The sequence below is a fragment of the Fusarium musae genome, chromosome 11 (genome assembly GCF_019915245.1).
Source record: "Fusarium musae strain F31 chromosome 11, whole genome shotgun sequence".
Lineage (NCBI taxonomy): Eukaryota > Fungi > Ascomycota > Sordariomycetes > Hypocreales > Nectriaceae > Fusarium > Fusarium musae.
In genome coordinates, this window is record NC_058397.1 from 1,743,716 (window position 1) to 1,760,806 (window position 17,091).

The 17,091-nt window shown below is 49.0% G+C and overlaps 6 protein-coding genes and 1 non-coding gene across 7 annotated transcripts; 5 read left to right on the forward strand and 2 right to left on the reverse strand.

The window, feature by feature from the left end:
• Positions 1-142: 142 nt before the first annotated feature.
• On the forward strand, positions 143-805 carry J7337_013688 (uncharacterized protein; the record flags this gene model as incomplete). The annotated part of the gene is made up of 1 exon (XM_044831166.1): positions 143-805. One exon carries the CDS (start codon positions 143-145, stop codon positions 803-805), a length of 663 nt encoding a protein of 220 aa, XP_044674441.1.
• A 2,000-nt stretch (positions 806-2,805) lies between these two features.
• J7337_013689 (uncharacterized protein) lies at positions 2,806-3,856 on the forward strand (the record flags this gene model as incomplete). The annotated part of the gene is made up of 2 exons (XM_044831167.1): positions 2,806-2,899; positions 2,955-3,856. The coding sequence occupies 2 exons, from the start codon at positions 2,806-2,808 to the stop codon at positions 3,854-3,856; spliced, it is 996 nt and encodes a 331-aa protein (XP_044674442.1).
• Positions 3,857-6,063: 2,207 nt separating this feature from the next.
• Positions 6,064-7,407, reverse strand: J7337_013690 (uncharacterized protein; the record flags this gene model as incomplete). The annotated part of the gene is made up of 2 exons (XM_044831168.1): positions 6,064-7,094; positions 7,146-7,407. 2 exons carry the CDS (start codon positions 7,405-7,407, stop codon positions 6,064-6,066), a joined length of 1,293 nt encoding a protein of 430 aa, XP_044674443.1.
• Positions 7,408-7,840: 433 nt separating this feature from the next.
• Positions 7,841-9,886, forward strand: J7337_013691 (uncharacterized protein; the record flags this gene model as incomplete). The annotated part of the gene is made up of 1 exon (XM_044831169.1): positions 7,841-9,886. One exon carries the CDS (start codon positions 7,841-7,843, stop codon positions 9,884-9,886), a length of 2,046 nt encoding a protein of 681 aa, XP_044674444.1.
• Positions 9,887-11,265: 1,379 nt separating this feature from the next.
• Positions 11,266-12,509, forward strand: GH51 (Endoglucanase gh5-1; the record flags this gene model as incomplete). Its single annotated transcript, XM_044831170.1, has 3 exons — positions 11,266-11,613; positions 11,660-12,094; positions 12,144-12,509. 3 exons carry the CDS (start codon positions 11,266-11,268, stop codon positions 12,507-12,509), a joined length of 1,149 nt encoding a protein of 382 aa, XP_044674445.1.
• A 1,001-nt stretch (positions 12,510-13,510) lies between these two features.
• Positions 13,511-13,582, forward strand: J7337_013693. The gene has a single exon. It is a non-coding gene; the product is annotated as a tRNA-Gln (tRNA).
• A 191-nt stretch (positions 13,583-13,773) lies between these two features.
• J7337_013694 (uncharacterized protein) lies at positions 13,774-14,830 on the reverse strand (the record flags this gene model as incomplete). The annotated part of the gene is made up of 3 exons (XM_044831171.1): positions 13,774-14,208; positions 14,260-14,613; positions 14,663-14,830. 3 exons carry the CDS (start codon positions 14,828-14,830, stop codon positions 13,774-13,776), a joined length of 957 nt encoding a protein of 318 aa, XP_044674446.1.
• Between the last annotated feature and the right edge of the window lie 2,261 nt (positions 14,831-17,091).

A 17,091-nucleotide genomic window follows, 5' to 3' on the forward strand; every position in this document is an offset into this window, starting at 1 on the left:
GCTATTCCCATTCTGTTCCCTCTCCTTTCCCAATTTCCCGCTGACATTTTCCCTTCTTCAACATCCCATCGTTCGTTCATTCATTCGCTCATTTTCAGCCACAAAATACCTTCACTTCATACACTCGCTATCAATATTCAACATGTCTTCTGCTCTCGTCACCACTCTCCCCGTCTTCGCCGATGCTGGCTCGTCCCAGACTCTCGTTGCTGAAGTCCTCGGCGCAGATGCGGATCACACAACATACGTTCTGAACTGCCCCTACGTTGACCCCGAGAGCGAAGAGTTCCATACCATGGACGACTGCGGTGTCTACAACAATACGTACATCGTCGGACCGTACATGAGCAAGACTCTTCCTCCTGGTGCTGCTAGCACAGGCGACTTTGATCTCTTTGTCACCATGCCCGGCGACGCAGAAGATGATTGGAAATTCTCCATCCACTGCGAGATGTCGCGTACCATCGCCACGAAGTGCACCACTATCAATATCGGCGGCAACGACGATGGGCACCCTACCGCTACTCTGACCAACACTGATGATCTGGAGGAATACGGGTTTAGGACATTCGACTACGGTGCTGTTTCAATCACTGCTGGTCAGGAACTGCTCAACGCTAAACACGCGAGCGCTACTGCGACTGCTAGCGACGCCACCAAGACCAAGGCTTCGGGAAGCGATGCGAGTGGATCTGAGACTTCTGGTGTAGCTACACCCACGAACACTTCTGGTGCCTCGTCTTCTTTCACGCGTGCGTTTGGTGCTCTGTCTTTGGCTGGTGTCGCTGCTGCCCTCGTCATGTGAGGCTTCGGCTCGGAATAAATCTATCCTAGCACAGTTCTTGTATGATTCTCAGTAATGAGGCTTGGGGAGACGACGGGTCTCGTAATACACAGGATTCACCTTAATGTTTTATACTTTAGTCATGTGACATAAATGAACAAAGTTCTTCCCTCGCGTGGTTTGGGGATATGCGTCGGGTATCCTGTTTAAGTTTGAGTTTGAACTTGTCGGATGAAGGTTTTTCCCAGGCAACTACAGGCATATGAACCACAGCCCGATTCGGACTGCAAGCTGAGCCCTTACATCATAAGCCAACCTAACTTCGAAGTGATACGTGGCTAAGTAGAAAGACATCTCGAGCATTCGCTTCATGAGAAACCCTAAGTGTAATCATACTCCCCAGTGTGAGTCATGTTGAGCAGCTCAGGGGCGTAGACGGGGGATTCGAGGTTAAATTATGTTATGGGGCGTGTAAATATTAGAAGCGAGTGACATCGAGTATAATGGAAAGGTAATGAGTCTCGGAGTGTCTGGTCCCTTCTTTTGGGTTGGTGCTAAGAAATGTAAAATGTCGATGTGATGGAACAGGGCATCGCCATCCTGGAGCCCTATTTCGACTGATCACAGCAAAGATGTCTTGTGTTCCTTCGAGGGTTCAGGGTTGAGGGTCTCTGACACTAGAAAATCTCTCGCAATTGACAAAAGATGGCACAGAAGTCAACGATCGTGAGTAATCATGGGAGAAAGCCAAGACGGCATTCAGGATAGCTGTACAAGTAGAGCGTGATTGTTGCCTCGTGAACCAACGTCTTCATGATATAGCTTCATCATCGATGGTTTGCATGAGACCTTTGCCATCGTCAATATTCTGAGAATGGGAAAGATCTTGATCCAAAAAGATATCAGGTGAGTGACTGCATCCCTCAATATCCTGTGTTTTACAGAGTAACCATCGTCTTCTGAATACAGGAAGAGAGTTCCCTAGACATCCTGACTATGTAATTTGAGCTTGTCGATTGAGGCCTAAGATAAACCTTTGCCAGTTTCTCTCCGCTCCTCTTTCGAAGATTCTGGACACTTGAAACTGTGCTCGCCACCGTGAAAACGAATGAAGGGCCGAGACAGAGGAAATTCATGACCGCAGCGAAGCTTCACAAAAGTTGAAAACTCACATCAAGCGCCTCGGGCGTGGCTGGAACAAATTGCCCGAGTGAACATGAGGCATCTAATCTTATGGAAGAGTCATTATAAACCTTTTCACGGATGCTACTACTAATTCAAACTCAAGATCAACTAGTGCCAATTCTAAATCCTGATGTAGTTCCCTACTCAGGCACGTCGCCCCGAACCAGGCTTCCCACCGCCATGGGCGAGGAGGTCTACATATGCACTGAACGCAGCTAGATGTCCCAATCTAGAATGTTCGTATTACTTATGGGATCTAAACGCTTCCCATGATAGAGGGGATTATCATGCTAGTGGACTTGTCAAATAAGGGGATTGAAGGGGAGATCCGGGCAAGGAAAAATTAGCAAAGAATTACGCACATTCACTGACGAGTCTTGTGAACTTACCTCGCACTGCATTTGCCCCTTCAGCCATCCTCATCAATATGCTTTCTAGAATGCCTCTCTTTAGAATGATCAGTACACTGTGCATCCCTTTACGACGAATCAATGTAGTCCTTCTAAGTGCACATCTCGTAACTCTCGGTGTTACTCCTTTATCAAAGTCAAAGACCAAAAACTCTCTGAATACACAGTACGCCTAAGAACATCCATGCCTGCATTCGTCGAGCAAAGCTACCATTTAACAAGCTTTCATTCTGCAACTTTTTACATCTCACTGCTTCACTTTTGAGTTCTCTTCGCCTCTATAAAATCCCAGGATTTCTTCCCTGTCCTCCCTTTCTCATTTTCTCGCTCAACCACATTCGACAACTCACACTTGACAGGTAATAAACACCAAAAGACCTTCCCCTTCCACCCTAACATTCCCCACTTAGTATTTCTCTAGTTACAATGAGGAAAAACGAGCGAGGTGAAAAGGTTGCCTGTTTCAAGTGCCGTGTGGGGCACCGAACAGGCAAATGCGTTGACAAACCGGGCCACCAGAGTAAGCACAGGCCCTCCCTCAAGCACACACGGGCCATGGCTAACAGCTTTTATAGATGACGTGCAGGTGGTCCCCATGCCAGGCCGTCCAAAAGGGGCTAAGACGAACCAAGTCAGGGCAGCTAAGCAACAGGAAAAGCAGAGTAGACCCTTTTATCCTGACTACGCAGCCGCTGGCCCTGTGCAGGGTAGGTTTGCTGCTGAGTACCAGCAGCTTCCTGTCGCCGGGTACCAGAACCCGGGGAGCTTTATGAACCCCCCTGCTCTTGTCCCTTCCCCTGCCCAGCCTTCTGGTTCCCTTCCTGATCCCCTTAGTGCTGGCTTACCTGCGGCTGTCCGGCATGCCTTGGAGTGTTCAGCCTATCCTGGCATGGGTTTTGGGCCTGCTCCTCCTCTTCCCGCCGTCCCTGCTCCCATTTTTGCCTCCTCTGCCCCAGTTTCCCAGCCTGTCGGGGCCAACCAGTTCGGTGCTATGCCACAGAACGTTTGGGTCAACAACCCGCTCATGTCGTTTCGTCAAGTTGACATGACGGCCCAGGTTCAGCAAGGAGGCAACATGGGGATCCAAACCCTCCCGGGAGATCTCATTGGAGCTGGGAACATTGCCCCTTCTGTTCCCTCTGCCCCCTTTGTCCCATCCCCCAACCTCTTTTCCTTTAATAAAGAGGCTCGGGAGGTTGTTTCTTGGGACGGGTGGTCCTCCCCCGAGCACCCTGTTCAGCCTACTCCAGCGGCCAACAGTGGTGCCCAGTCTTCCGGCTCTCCAGGTTTCTTTGAGTCGTTTAGCTATCCTGACCTCCTGAAATCGGATAGTCACCTTTCTGGGGAGCTTCCGGTACTTGGGACTCTGGCTGATCAGGGGGCATCAGCTTCACCTGGCCAAGACCCTCTCGTTGATTTCGGCCTCCCAGTCGCCGACCCTTTTATGGGTGCAGACCTGTATGACCCTGGAGAATAGTCTGGCTGTCCTGTCGAAACTGCTGGTGACTTCTTCCAGTTCTCCTATAACCTTATCTGAGGCCCAGGAGAACCAGGACTCGAGGTAATATGACTGACAGACATACTTTCTTGGTTGCTTCACCCAGAGGAGCAGTTGAAGGGCAGAGGAATGCTGGATCCAGTCGGCCCACTCGTTCTTTCATGAGTCATGAGGCAGAGATCATGAAAGGATGGGTCATTGGGAAGGGGGCCAAGTGCAGGCCAAGTGAGAAGTCCGAGGATCACACGGAAGACTCAACGGTGCACTTCACATATGCCAGTCCGAAGCATGGCACGGCGACATAGGGGGGTTCGTGTTAACTATTTGCACATATAAGGGAGCTGGCCCAACCAGAAGTCACAAGCGGCTGTTAATGGGGGCTATCAAGGAAGTCGGGAATGAAGCAGAGGAGAAAACCGTCGAGTTCACTTCTGCGTTGACGAAAAGCACACGCTGATAACACTATTTACGCCGAGATGGCCCTTCCATGAGCATATCTTACTATTTATTGAGGAATCTCGATGTTTACCTGGCAGAGTGAAGAAGGAAAAGGTACCATTTTTATTTTTGCATGGCGTCGTGGATGGAAATATACCCTTGGGAGAAGTCGCATCTGAACGAGTTGTTTTGAGAAGGAAAAGTGGATAGAGGAGAGTCATGATAGATCAACTGCATTTTGGAAGTAACACAAGTCATTTGATTGCTATTGGTTGCCACATTTTCACCGCCCAATACTAAAATTGCCTTTGTGACTTTTCAACGCCATCGTTTCCAAAGTTCAACTCGAATGCTCAGTCCCTCATTCGTCCACCTCTGTAGTCACGTTTCTGCCTGAACTCTCAATAACCAGGTATCCATCAATTTGCTCCGACCCACGTAACGCACGCCACAGCCGCGATTGCAGCCAAAGCACCCAGGACCAACATCTGCAGCCCTTCGATCATCCACGAACGCACTGACGCGTCTCCCGTTTGTAGGATGTAGCTCTTACCAGCTCCAAAGGCAAATAACACCAAGAGACAAAGACAAGAGCTCCATTGAAGACCGAGGCCGACTGTGCTGGTGAAGAAGTAGGGAAATAAGGGAATGATGCCGCCGATGGTGTAGCCTAGTGATATCGAGAGGCCAGAAATAATTGGCGATTGAGGCGTTGGTTGTGAGGGCGATATGTCGTCTTTTAACGTGTTTAAGCGTGACACCACGCGTTGGAGATCTGATGGTTCTTGTTGAATGGTGTTGAGGATTGTCGTGACTGTTGAACTCGGGAGATCCAAAGGCTCGAGATGTTGTCGCACCAGCTCCTCCGCTTGCATCTGCATCTTCTCGGATTGTTCGACCATGTAGTCGCTTTCGCTATTCCTTTCACAGCTCTCTCGTGAGTCCTCTAAATCCTTGGACTTTGTTTGGCAAGGTGCACATTCGTCTCGTGCTGCCAGATATCCTCCAATCCCCATACTGATGCTGCCCGCGCATAACTCTGCTAATCCGCCAGTAATGACAGTATCCGTCTTCCCAAGCGAGCTGAGCCCAGCGGTCAAGGCAAACGGCACTGTAAGTCCATCTGAGAAGCCGAGCGTAAAGTCGGACAAAAAGCGCTTGAATGCTGGACTCTGTGATGACTTCATACTGAACGATGCTGCTTATCTTCAAACCTCAAGTTCGCAACCGAAGATGTAAGAAGGAAGAAAGTCTCAAAAGCGCAGAAACACAAGTCCTTCGCACCTCCCACGTGCCTTCCTATTCCATCCCATGATGCATCTCATCGGTGACAAGACAGGATAGCTCACGGCATGATATTGCCGACCGCAGCGCAAAACAGTCCCGCAAGCGAAGTGATCTGCATCGCACATGGTGCAACGCCGCGATCTTACAGGTCGGCCACGCGCTAGCGACCGCTGACCAAAGTGCGCTATTTGATTCGTCTGCCCCTGGGAGATGGTGTCCTAGTGCAAAGGATCCCTGAAGCAGGAAAGGCTAATGGATGGATCGTTCGGCCCGTTGCTTTGGCGATCTGGCATGTGCTTGGCAATTGAACCACGAATAATGAAACGTTGTTTAAAAATGGGTAATGAGGATTAGAGGTTAAGGTTTGGTATAATTGGCTATTTATTATTCTATCTAGACTGATATCATAGAAATGATGCTATTTACATTGTCCCGATTACACCGAGTATCTATACAGCACTCTAGGTAGACTTGGCAGGCTCATAACCCTTAGGAGGGTTAAGTCCATCATTAACCTCAATAGTATCCTTGTAGTAAGTAGGATTCTTGCTCTTCTTCCACTCCTTACGGATAGGCTCAAAGATCTTTCGTCCAGAGAAACTATGCTCAAGATCCAAGTTGGGCGCAACATACTCCTTGTTTCCGCCGTTGGTGTTGAAAGGACCAGCGTACGAGGCGTTCCAGAAGTAGCTGTCCAGCTTGTGAGACTTCCACTTGCGGATCTTGTCGCCCGTCTTTTGCGCAACCAGCTTAAAGACGTTGGCGCCCACGTCCCACCGGCCGAGGGTGTCGAGACCCCAGTTTGCGGAGACGGTGGCGATCTCGGAGTAGTGGTTGTAGAAGCTGTTGTCGCTTGTGCCGACGAGATGCTTGGGGACTGCGTCGCCGAGAAGGATGCCGAGAATGTGGTTCTGACGGGCGTAGGTCTCGTTCTCATCCCAGGTAACAAGAACAAGAGTGTTTTGCATAAAGTGCTTATCCTCGAGAAGGGGCTCGAGGAAAGTACGAGCCCACTGACCAGCAACAGTGACGGAAGTGTCGTGGCCATCAGAAGTCATGTTAGGGGTGATGAACATCCACTGAGGAAGCTTGTTCTCCTTGAGATCCTTGTGGAAAACAGACTTCTCAGTGTCGACGAGCGAGAGGTTCTTGATCTGAGAAAGGCGCTGTTCAGAGGTAGCGATGCTGTCGTGGAGAACAGCGGGGTTGTGCTTGCGAACGTAGTCATTCTTGCCGTTCTGGTGGTTCACCCAGGAGAAGCCCTCGAAGCCAGAGTAGGGCATGTCCTCTTGGTACAGACCCCAGGAGATGCCGCGGTGCTCGAGGAGATCAATGACAGTAGAGACGTTGCGCGGGTTGCGGTTGAAGTCGTCGTTCTGCATGCCAAAGTAATCACCTGCGATGGCGGCCATGTAGTTTGGCTCAGAGGGATGGGTCACTCCGAAGTAGTTCTCGAGAGTGATGCCCTTCTTGCGGAGCCAAGTGAAGTTGGCTACTCCCGTCAGTTCTTGCTTTTTTGATCAATTGAGGAGAGTAAACTTACGGTCACCGAAAGCCTTCTCGTAATTCTCATTCTCAAAGTAAATGATGGCAATGCGATCAAATGCCTTGCCCTTCACATGGGAAGTAGGACTGCTAGTCTTGGCAGTCGCAGCAGCAGCGGCGACTTCAGCGGTGCCGGTGGCAGTGTAGCTGGTCTCCCAGCCAGTCTGGTGCTTGTGCTGCTTATGCTCCTTGGGAGGCTCATAAGAGTGACCAAGGGCCAGACCAGCAACGGCCAAGAGGGTAGCAGTTTGGAAGAGCATAACGATTGACAAACTCGAACTTGAACTTGAACTTGAGCTACAGATCGACGCTCAATTGGCAGCAGCGTTATTGGGTTTCATATAGGAACGCAGATCAAACTGCACGGATATGGTGCCGTGCGTTTCTCCACCGTCGGTCAACGCAACGTCGTTGGTGTAAATCATATTGAACTTTTGTAATATGTCTTCGGAGAATGTAACGCCAATGGACTGCATAGGCAGGGCACGTGTGAGTGTCTTTGGGGGCTCAAAAGGGTCCTGCTCGCGTGCCGACTTTTCCGGTTCCTCGGATTTAACGTCACGCTAAAATCATCCCTGTTGTGGTGGAGTGGAGTATGCATTGAGGGTTCATCTTGGACTTGAGGTTTGTTCTTTTGAACGAACGACACGACAACGTGGGCTTTTTTTGTATTCTTTGCAGTGTGAGGAGATTATGGATGAGATCAAGGCGCCTTGGGTGAAGGAGGATGAGAGAGATGGTGAGGGAACGTGGTTCCTTGGTGATGAGGCTGCTTTGAAGTCAGAGCAAGCGGTCGAGAAGGCTTCATCGAGGACAAAAACATCAAAAGGCAAGGGCTTGACGATATTTGTCGCTTTCGCTGGTCTCATTTCAATTCTCCTCTTGGCTGCAGTCACTCTCAACCTTCAGGCCCGACCCTCAGAGCACAAAGAAACCCATCCAAAACCCCCTCAGCCAAGCAAGCCCGCTCCAACGCCAGAGACAATCAAACACCAAGAATCCATCCCCTCAACGCCTCAACTCCGGGACACAAAAGAATACATCCTCTCATCATCATGGGACTTCAACTCCCCTCCAACAACGAGAGAATATTTCTGGACCATCAACGACGCCGTTCTCAATCCCGATGGCGTCTACAGACCAATGATTCTCATCAACAATCAATATCCCGGCCCTCTCGTTGAATGCAACGAAGGCGATACTATCATCGTCCACGTCGAAAACAAAGCTGTCAATGCGACTGCGATTCATTTCCACGGCATGTTTCAGAACGGCACGAATAATATGGATGGGACAGTTGGCATTACTCAATGCGCCATCGCGCCAAACTCAAACTTTACTTATAAATTTGATGTCAAGGGCCAGCACGGCACGTACTGGTATCATGCGCATCATAGCGCGCAAGCGTCAGATGGATTGCTTGGACCAATGGTTGTTCACTCCAAGAAGGAGAGGGACCTGCAGAAGATGGACTACGCGACTGATAGAGTTGTCATGGTTCAGGATCATTACCATAACTTGACATCGGAGCTTTTGATGGAGTATCTTGCGCCAGATCAGGAGAACAACGAGCCGGTGCCGGATAATGGTCTTATCAATGGGCGGAATGTTCGAGATTGTGCGGATTTTGAGGGTTGGGCTTGCAATAGCACGGATCTTGCGATACCGACGATTGATCTTGAAGCTGGGAAGCGTCATAGACTGCGCATCATCAACGTTGGCGCCTTTGCAGAGTTTCAGATCCAATTCGATGAGCATCCGTTCTACGTCACCGAAGTCGATGGCACAGACGTCCATCCCGAACCAATCCATCGAGTAAACGTCCTTCCAGCACAGCGGTATAGCGTCGTGCTTGAGACAAATGTCACAACAGCTTCCGCGTTCTGGATGAGGGCTAGGATGGTGACGCACTGCTTCAAGAACAAGAATGAACGTCTCCAGTCTGAAACGAGGGCCATCATTAGATATACTAGCAAAGATGGGAAGACAGCTCCTGAAGAGCCAAAGAGTAAGGAATGGCCTGATGCGATTGAGGTCATCTGTCGCGATCTGAACACCACTGCCCTTCGACCCGTTGAAGTAATATCGCCACCTCCAGCAGATGAAGTCATCGTTCTTCGGGCAAACTTTGAGATAGGAGACTGGCGCTTGGCAAGGGGATTCTTTAATGAATCGACTTGGCATGCTAACGCAACGCATCCATCTTTACATCGATTCCTCGAAAGTGGACTACAGAGCACGTCTGCCAAAAACCCCATCGCCATCAACGAACAGGTCTTCGAACGCCAAAGGGAATTTGTGCTAGAAACAACCGGCATTCGAACAATAGACATCTCCATCAACAACTTTGACGACGGCGCTCACCCCTTCCATCTCCACGGTCATAAATTCTTCGTCCTCCTCCAAGGTCGCGATGGATATCCCCCCAGCGCAGCAGATCTTCCCAAATATCTAGGATCACGCGGCCTTTTGGAAAACCCACTGAGGAGAGATACACTTACTGTCGAGGGGTATGCTTGGGCTGTTATTCGTGTTGTGCTGGATAATCCGGGTTTATGGGCGTTTCATTGTCATAATACGTGGCATGCTGAGTCTGGAATGCTAATGCAGATGTTGGTGAGGCCAGAAGTTATGAGGGGTTGGAAGGTTGGCGATGAGGAGAGGGGGCTGTGTGGTAAGGAGGGTGTTATGAAGGGGATGAGGCCGGATGATAGTATTTGGTTTGGACAATTTAGGTGAGAGGATGAGGGTTTAGATTTTGGGGATATGGCGTTTTTGGTCTTGGTATTTTTAATTGGATAAACCTTTTTTCAATAGTCGAGTAGCTTTCGCCAACGGAGCCTAACTGCTAATAACACTACACTCCGAGTAACAAGGTGACAAGATAAGACAATGTGAATATGGAAGGGTTCGGCTATCTCTCTTCTGCCCATATTTATCAGTTCGAAAGACTGGAAGTCAGTTTCTCTGAGATATAAGCTTCTTTTCTTCTTTTCGGCGTGATAGATACTGAATAATGAACTATTCAATGTTAACAGGCAATCATTTGGAGTTCTATCGCTACCTGCGGATAAGAGAGCTCTGAACGTGGCGTTTAAGAAGCTTCATTTCTGGGTCACCCGGTGATACCATGAATGCTATCCAATCATTGCCTTCTTCTAATGCATGTTCGTAGGATGGGAGCTACTTTCTTAAGATCATCAGGCTGAGGGATACTGAATGTGTTGTCTCGAATTGTACCTTAATAACTCATTTGCGGTGGAGTTTGTAGAGTGCGAAACAGACAAGTCCTACTCCACGGTAACAAACACATCTCAAATTATGAGAATCAAAAGAATTATCAACTTCGTTCGACCCCGCGATGGGCATCATGGCTTTGATCGAGAGAGAAGGTTGACAAGTGACGCGGTCTTCACGATCTTGCACTCCAAGCCCATCGCAGAAGCCAAGATTGCAACAATTGCGAACCTGCAATGAATATCGTCTGCAACGGCATCTCTTCAACTAACCTTTTGGAAATGTGTTATTAAAATTAATCCTTCAATGACGGATCCGTGGGCCTTGTCTCCGAAGACCCGACCATCGCTCCAATCTCAAAACAGCCTCGGAGGACCAACCTCCGATCCCCACACAATGCGACGATCCGACCCCAGAAACACGGTTCATGTCTCTTTACATTACCAGGTCGGTAAATACCACATAGGTGCACTTTTAAAATTGATCATGTGCCCGTGATGTTCATAACGCGGAGTCACGTCTTCCGTGGTCAGTTACGGATCGGTCGAGTGACGATTCCCGGATGGAGAAACCTTCCGGATACTTAAGATGATCCTTCGATGGACTGTCCAAGGCTTGGCGGATGAGAGCTCCGTAGAATGTTACGGATCGCGGGCCGGTAGTTGGCTTTTTTCGGGATGATTGACAGTTTGCTCATCTTAGTGACGCCAGTTATGGTTCGACGGATGTCGGGCAACTAATTCCGACGTCGTCGAAAGATATACTCCCGATCTGGCTAAGATCCCATTTCCTACCCCTAGTAGATCACTTATAAAAGATTCACGAATCCCTCAACTCATCAAACTCCTCAGTTGACAAGTGCATCCAGATCAACCAGCATCATGAAGTCCCTCTTCGCTCTCAGCCTCTTCACCGGCCTTTCAGTCGCCCAAAACGCCGCCTGGGCCCAATGCGGTGGAAACAACTGGACTGGCTCAAAGACCTGCGTCTCCGGCTACAAGTGCACCGTCGTCAATGAGTGGTACAGCCAGTGTATCCCCGGCACTGCTGAGGAGCCTACTACTACCCTCAAGACCACTACCGGTGGTGGCAGCACGCCTACTGGTACACCTGGAAATGGAAAGTTTCTCTGGGTTGGTACTAACGAGGCGGGTGCTGAGTTTGGTGAGGGCAGTTTGCCTGGAACTTGGGGAAAGCACTTCACCTTCCCTGATCCCGCTGCCGTTGATGTAAGTCAAACACTGTAATGGCGAGAACAAAGCTGACGTGGTGTAGACCCTCATCTCTCAGGGCTACAACACCTTTCGCGTTCAACTCCGCATGGAACGTACAAACCCCAGCTCCATGACCGGACCCTTTGATACCGCCTACATGCAGAACCTCACCTCGATCGTGGAGCACATCACCGGCAAGGGCGCCAACGTGATTCTCGACCCTCACAACTACGGCCGCTACTTTGACAAGATCATCACTTCGACCTCTGACTTCCAGACCTGGTGGAAGAACTTTGCCACCCAGTTCAAGAGCAACAGCAAGATCATCTTTGACACTAACAATGAGTACAACACCATGGATCAGACTCTTGTTCTGAACTTGAACCAGGCTGCTATCAATGGTATTCGTGATGCTGGCGCTACTCAGACTATCTTTGTTGAGGGTAACCAATGGTCTGGTGCTTGGTCCTGGCCCGATGTCAACGACAACATGAAGGTATGCATTCCCCTCTTTCCCCAAAGACTCTCGTTGCTAATGTTGCCAGGCTCTTACCGACCCTCTTGACAAGATCGTCTACGAAATGCATCAGTACCTCGACTCTGACAGCTCCGGCACTTCACCCAACTGTGTCTCCAACACCATTGGAGTCGAGCGCCTCAAGGCTGCTACCGAGTGGTTGAGGAAGAACAAGAAGATCGGCATGATCGGTGAATTCGCCGGCGGTCCTAACGATACCTGCAAGACTGCTGTCAAGAACATGCTGGACTATCTCAAGGAGAACTCTGATGTTTGGAAGGGTGTTACCTGGTGGGCTGCTGGTCCTTGGTGGGGTGACTACATGTACAGCTTTGAGCCTCCCAGTGGTACTGCTTACACGTACTACAACTCTCTTCTCAAGACTTATATCTAAGAAAAGATGTTAAAATGATGGAGAGCGAGATTGGGAGGCAACAATGGTTTGTGTTTGTCAGCTAGCTTAGGCAGATAACAAGAGCTTTCGGATATCGAAACGGCACCAATACGGATTCCCATTTATGGATGTTCCTGGTAGCTTTTATGAAATTGATGATACATCAAATCTTTAATTTCTCTGATGCTTAACGTACAACAACGCTCTTGTGCAGTTCACTCCTGCCTCTGCGTCTGGTAAACCTGACTGAAATACTATACGCCATATGTGACCCTAATCTCGCAGAAGCAACAAAGCTTTCTGGTGGAAAGGAAGCATTGAAAGCAATGACTGGTCATCCAACAGGCTTGTTTGACTGCCAGGAAGTTATTTATACAAAATATCCAATGAAATAATGTCACGCTGATCGATCTGCTTAGATGGAATTTCAGGTTCTAGTAACATTTAGTAAGCCTCAATCTTATGAAATCACGTCCTTTATCTTAATGCTTCCTGCTAAATAAAGTATACTCTTAAAGTAATTTTCGAGATAACAGAACGTCTAGTAGTCTTTATTAGACACTTTATATAGGCTCTCAGGGCATCCAAAGCGGCATCAGATTCTAGCATCTATTAGAAAACTTGCGTAACTCTTTGAAATTAGAGATATCTACAATGCTTTTATCAGTTTCAATGACTCGACCCATTCGACACCAATACTAAATATATAAGCACTGTTATTAAGAAATGTTATTTCCAAGGGCGATGCTTTTGGCTTGAAATGCTTACCACCAGCATAATGATATTGCGAATCCTGACACACTGTTGCTATCAGCTTTCAAATACTGCAATGGCCTGATGTCTCATGACGAGCATGTCGAAATCTAAACGACTGTTGAATAAATCCAGGCAACAAAAACATCCGCTCAGCTTTGTGGACCCAGCGGCGGGCGCGTGTAGGGTAGCAAACTTAGATGCCGATTGAGTTCCGTGCTCCCAGCAGTCAAGGTCATACCTTTAATGGTTTCGTGGTCTAACGGTTATGACTGCGGATTCTGATTCCGCCAGCGAGGGTTCGACTCCCTCCGAGACCTTTCTTTTGCACTTTCCACACATCATCATCCCAAGATCAATTTTATTTTTATTTCTTGCATTTAATTTTTCTCTGAGGGCTTTTAGTCCTCGTAGCCAGTGATTACTTATGTATTATACAGTCTTGGTATCATGCGCCTCGCTGGAATACATGGTTACTATATGTACAGGTAAACGTAACTCCAATCATCCCCTATGCGAGCTCATGTCTTTGGTGCTGGCCAGTCGACAGCTCAATAGGTCTCTGCTCATGCATCATCTCGGCTGCCGGCGTCGCATTGTTCTTCTCAGCTGAGTAAACAGAGCTGTACGCGGGGTCAGGCGACACAGCCATGGGAGAACTTCCAAGCTTTCCGGGAGAGTCTGGCGAGCCAGTGCCGGCGACCTGATACTTGCGCTTGTTGCGGCGCCAGAAGAAGAATGCTGCGAGGGCGAGTGCGACCACGCCTAGGGTCACACCGACGGATATGCCAGCGACTGCGCCGGTTGAGAGATCGCTGCTGCCATTGCCACTATCATTGCTGTCACTGCTCGTGTCGCTGTTTGAGTCTGCAGTTGCGGTGGCGGCTGTTGAGTCGGAGCCTGTTGTGCCAGCTGTAGCGGTGCTTTCACCTGTTGACTCAGGCGGCTATGTCTTCAATCAGTGACGGTCGCGTACGAGTACAGTTTGTTGACTTACCGCTGTGTATACCGTAGAGTACATCTCATTGTTCACCAGTCCGACACTACTCATCAACCAATGCTGCCGCGGTTGCGCCCCCTCAAGATCAGAGCTCAAGATAACAGGCCCATTAGGTATGCAGTCCAAGTTCCATTTCGTCCCGTTCTCAACGTTCGTCAGCCGGTATGTATCAGAGTCCCATCGTGAAATATCCCATTGCTGCATTTCGCTGTCTTCAATGGGCATCAGGCACGGCCTTGTGCGGAGTTTCGCGTCGATGACCTGCGGTCGGTAGCATACGGATAGTTGTTTCTTAACGGTCGTGTCTGAGCAGCGGAGTTGGTATCGGCCGGGCTTATCTCCTATCTTTTGCTACACGACGTTATTATCTTAACTCGATACGCGAGATTGATCAACATACAAACTGCCAGTACGAATTCCCGTTAGGAGTGCCGACTCTCAAGTCACCTCCTGGCGCGGTAGGTTGAAGCATAGACTTGAAGTCCCCATCGTTATCATCGACAGCCAACTCGGAGAGCTGATACCAGACGTTGGAGTCAAGATCAGTCGCAGGTTCGAGGGTAGGCATCGTAGCGAGTGGAGTCAAAAATATAAGTAAATAAATACACGAGCAAGAAAATTCAAGCTAGAATTAAAGTTGAGAGGAGAAAGAAAGTGAGGATGAGAGGGAACTCGGTCGATGGGTAGGGCTGAGCTGGTAGACTTGCCAATGAGGATGGCATCTTGGCGGCTTACTGTGGGTTTAATCTCGTTAGGGATGGGAGTAGACTAATGATTGGGTAAGGTTTGAAACGGTTGTTGACAGTTCTGTTGATCAATGGAGTTTTTGATGTGCCCAGTGGGCTGTGATGTTTGCATGTCATCCGTCTGCGTCGGACTCGGATTACATCACGTTCAGGTATATTCTTAAAGTGTCTATATAAGAATGCACTATCTACTGCTACCAAACAGTCGTTTTGACTGTTATTCTTCTTGAATGGCCCCCATCAACAGCCCCAAGGTAGGATCAGCGATCATCCACAATGACTGTATCAAAAACCGAGCGGACCAATCAGCGCGACGATCTTCAATGCATGTAAGACGCGATCACTTCCTTTGTTTCCCGACGCGTCTAATAATGGAACACAATAAATAATCACCTTCGATAAAACTTACGATTCTTCCTCCTTACGTGTCTGTCTGCCTTGCCGATCGCTCTAAGCTTAAATGCAAGCCGAGCCTTACTTTGTTTTTCCATGCCTCAGGCTTCAGCTCTCGCCTTGGCAAGTTTCAGCCACTGCCGCAAGATACGGGAATAAGACCGCCAATGTCTCGAACCGTGCCTCATCATGATCGTGGAAATTTTGGCGCTGTTAATTCCGCGCTGCCACCCAAGCTATCGGGTTGGCGAGTCGAGCCGAGGCTCGTGCGAGTGGTGGAGCCCGGATACAGTGGTCTCGATGCGTCTGAAGCCGCCGAAGTCCGAGATCGCTATCATGAAGATACGGGGAAGACTTGATAGAGCAATGATTTCGTGGTGTTTTGACTATAGATGTCGCGATGTTATGTGATATGTGACTGATGGAAATAGAATGTGTTTTCCTATCTGCGGATGTGGTGTGCTGCTTTGGGTGTTTGATCCGATGTCTACTTCGCTGTTGAGCATGAGTGTTCGATAGTTTCTGTTATCGTCAGGGTAGATGAACAGATACACCCCAGACGATAACCATACATTGAGAGAGAAGGGCGGTCATGTTATTCGCTTGTTCTTTGCCATATCTAGTAAGCCTATGGTGCTTTGGCTGTTGTTGAAGGTATGGTCAAGACGGCTGTTGGAGCTTAGAGCGAAAAATACCCTAGAGTTGAGGGACAGAAGTCTCTTTACACACCACATCGCTCAAATTAGCATTATGCAATGAGTTTCGTCATATCGAGATACATGCACGGGTTTGATGTTTGTAAAACTGCCCCGTCAATTGGTGGTTACTCGTCATATTCTTGGGCTGATGCCGCTGCACAAAACACGGATGCCCCCAGCTTCGGTCATGCCCCACTATCGTCAATCTTCAATGAGCTTATTCCCAGATCCTCTTATCATCAAGCCTCGGCATCATTTTTCATGTTCGAGAACATCATCAAGTTGACTCGCTAGAATACGCTCTCCGCATCCCAAAGAGGTGGCGTGCTCCTCGACCCTGCTGGCGTATCGCAACCCCAGCAACTTCACCGCCTCTGCCTCACCTTACAGTTTCACCCTCATTCCGCAGCGTGCAAAATGATCAAAAATGTAACAAAAATCGCCTCAAACTTGAGCCACATGCGCTTCACAACCACCGAGCGCGACATCCTCCTCAAACTCCTCATCTTTTCCTCCCGCACAACAGCCTGGCTTCTCGGCCGAAACCACGCGCCCGTAGCTTCAAGCCAGCGGTGGCAGTTCTTGATGAAACAACTAGCACTAACGGCAAAGATTCTCCGGACCGGCAGATTCATCCAGCAGTTCAATTGCGCCACGGATTCACTAATGCGGAAGAAGCACCAGGACTGTTTTCTAGCATACGTCACCGTCATTCGACAGCTGCTGATAGCGGTATATTTGACGTTTGATAACGCGACTATCGCCAATAGCATCGGCTTTATCCCCTGGAAAGGTGCAAGACGGTTGGAGATCAGGGCGTTTCGGATATGGTTTGCCGTTGGCATCTGCTGGGTCGTCGCGCAGATATACTCCCTGTGCCAATTGAACCTCCCCAATCAAGGCCCAGAAAAGCAATTGATCTTGTGAGTATTTATTTAATCTTCACGTGTAAATTGAGATTTCTGTGCCGCATCTGACATAAGACCAGTAAG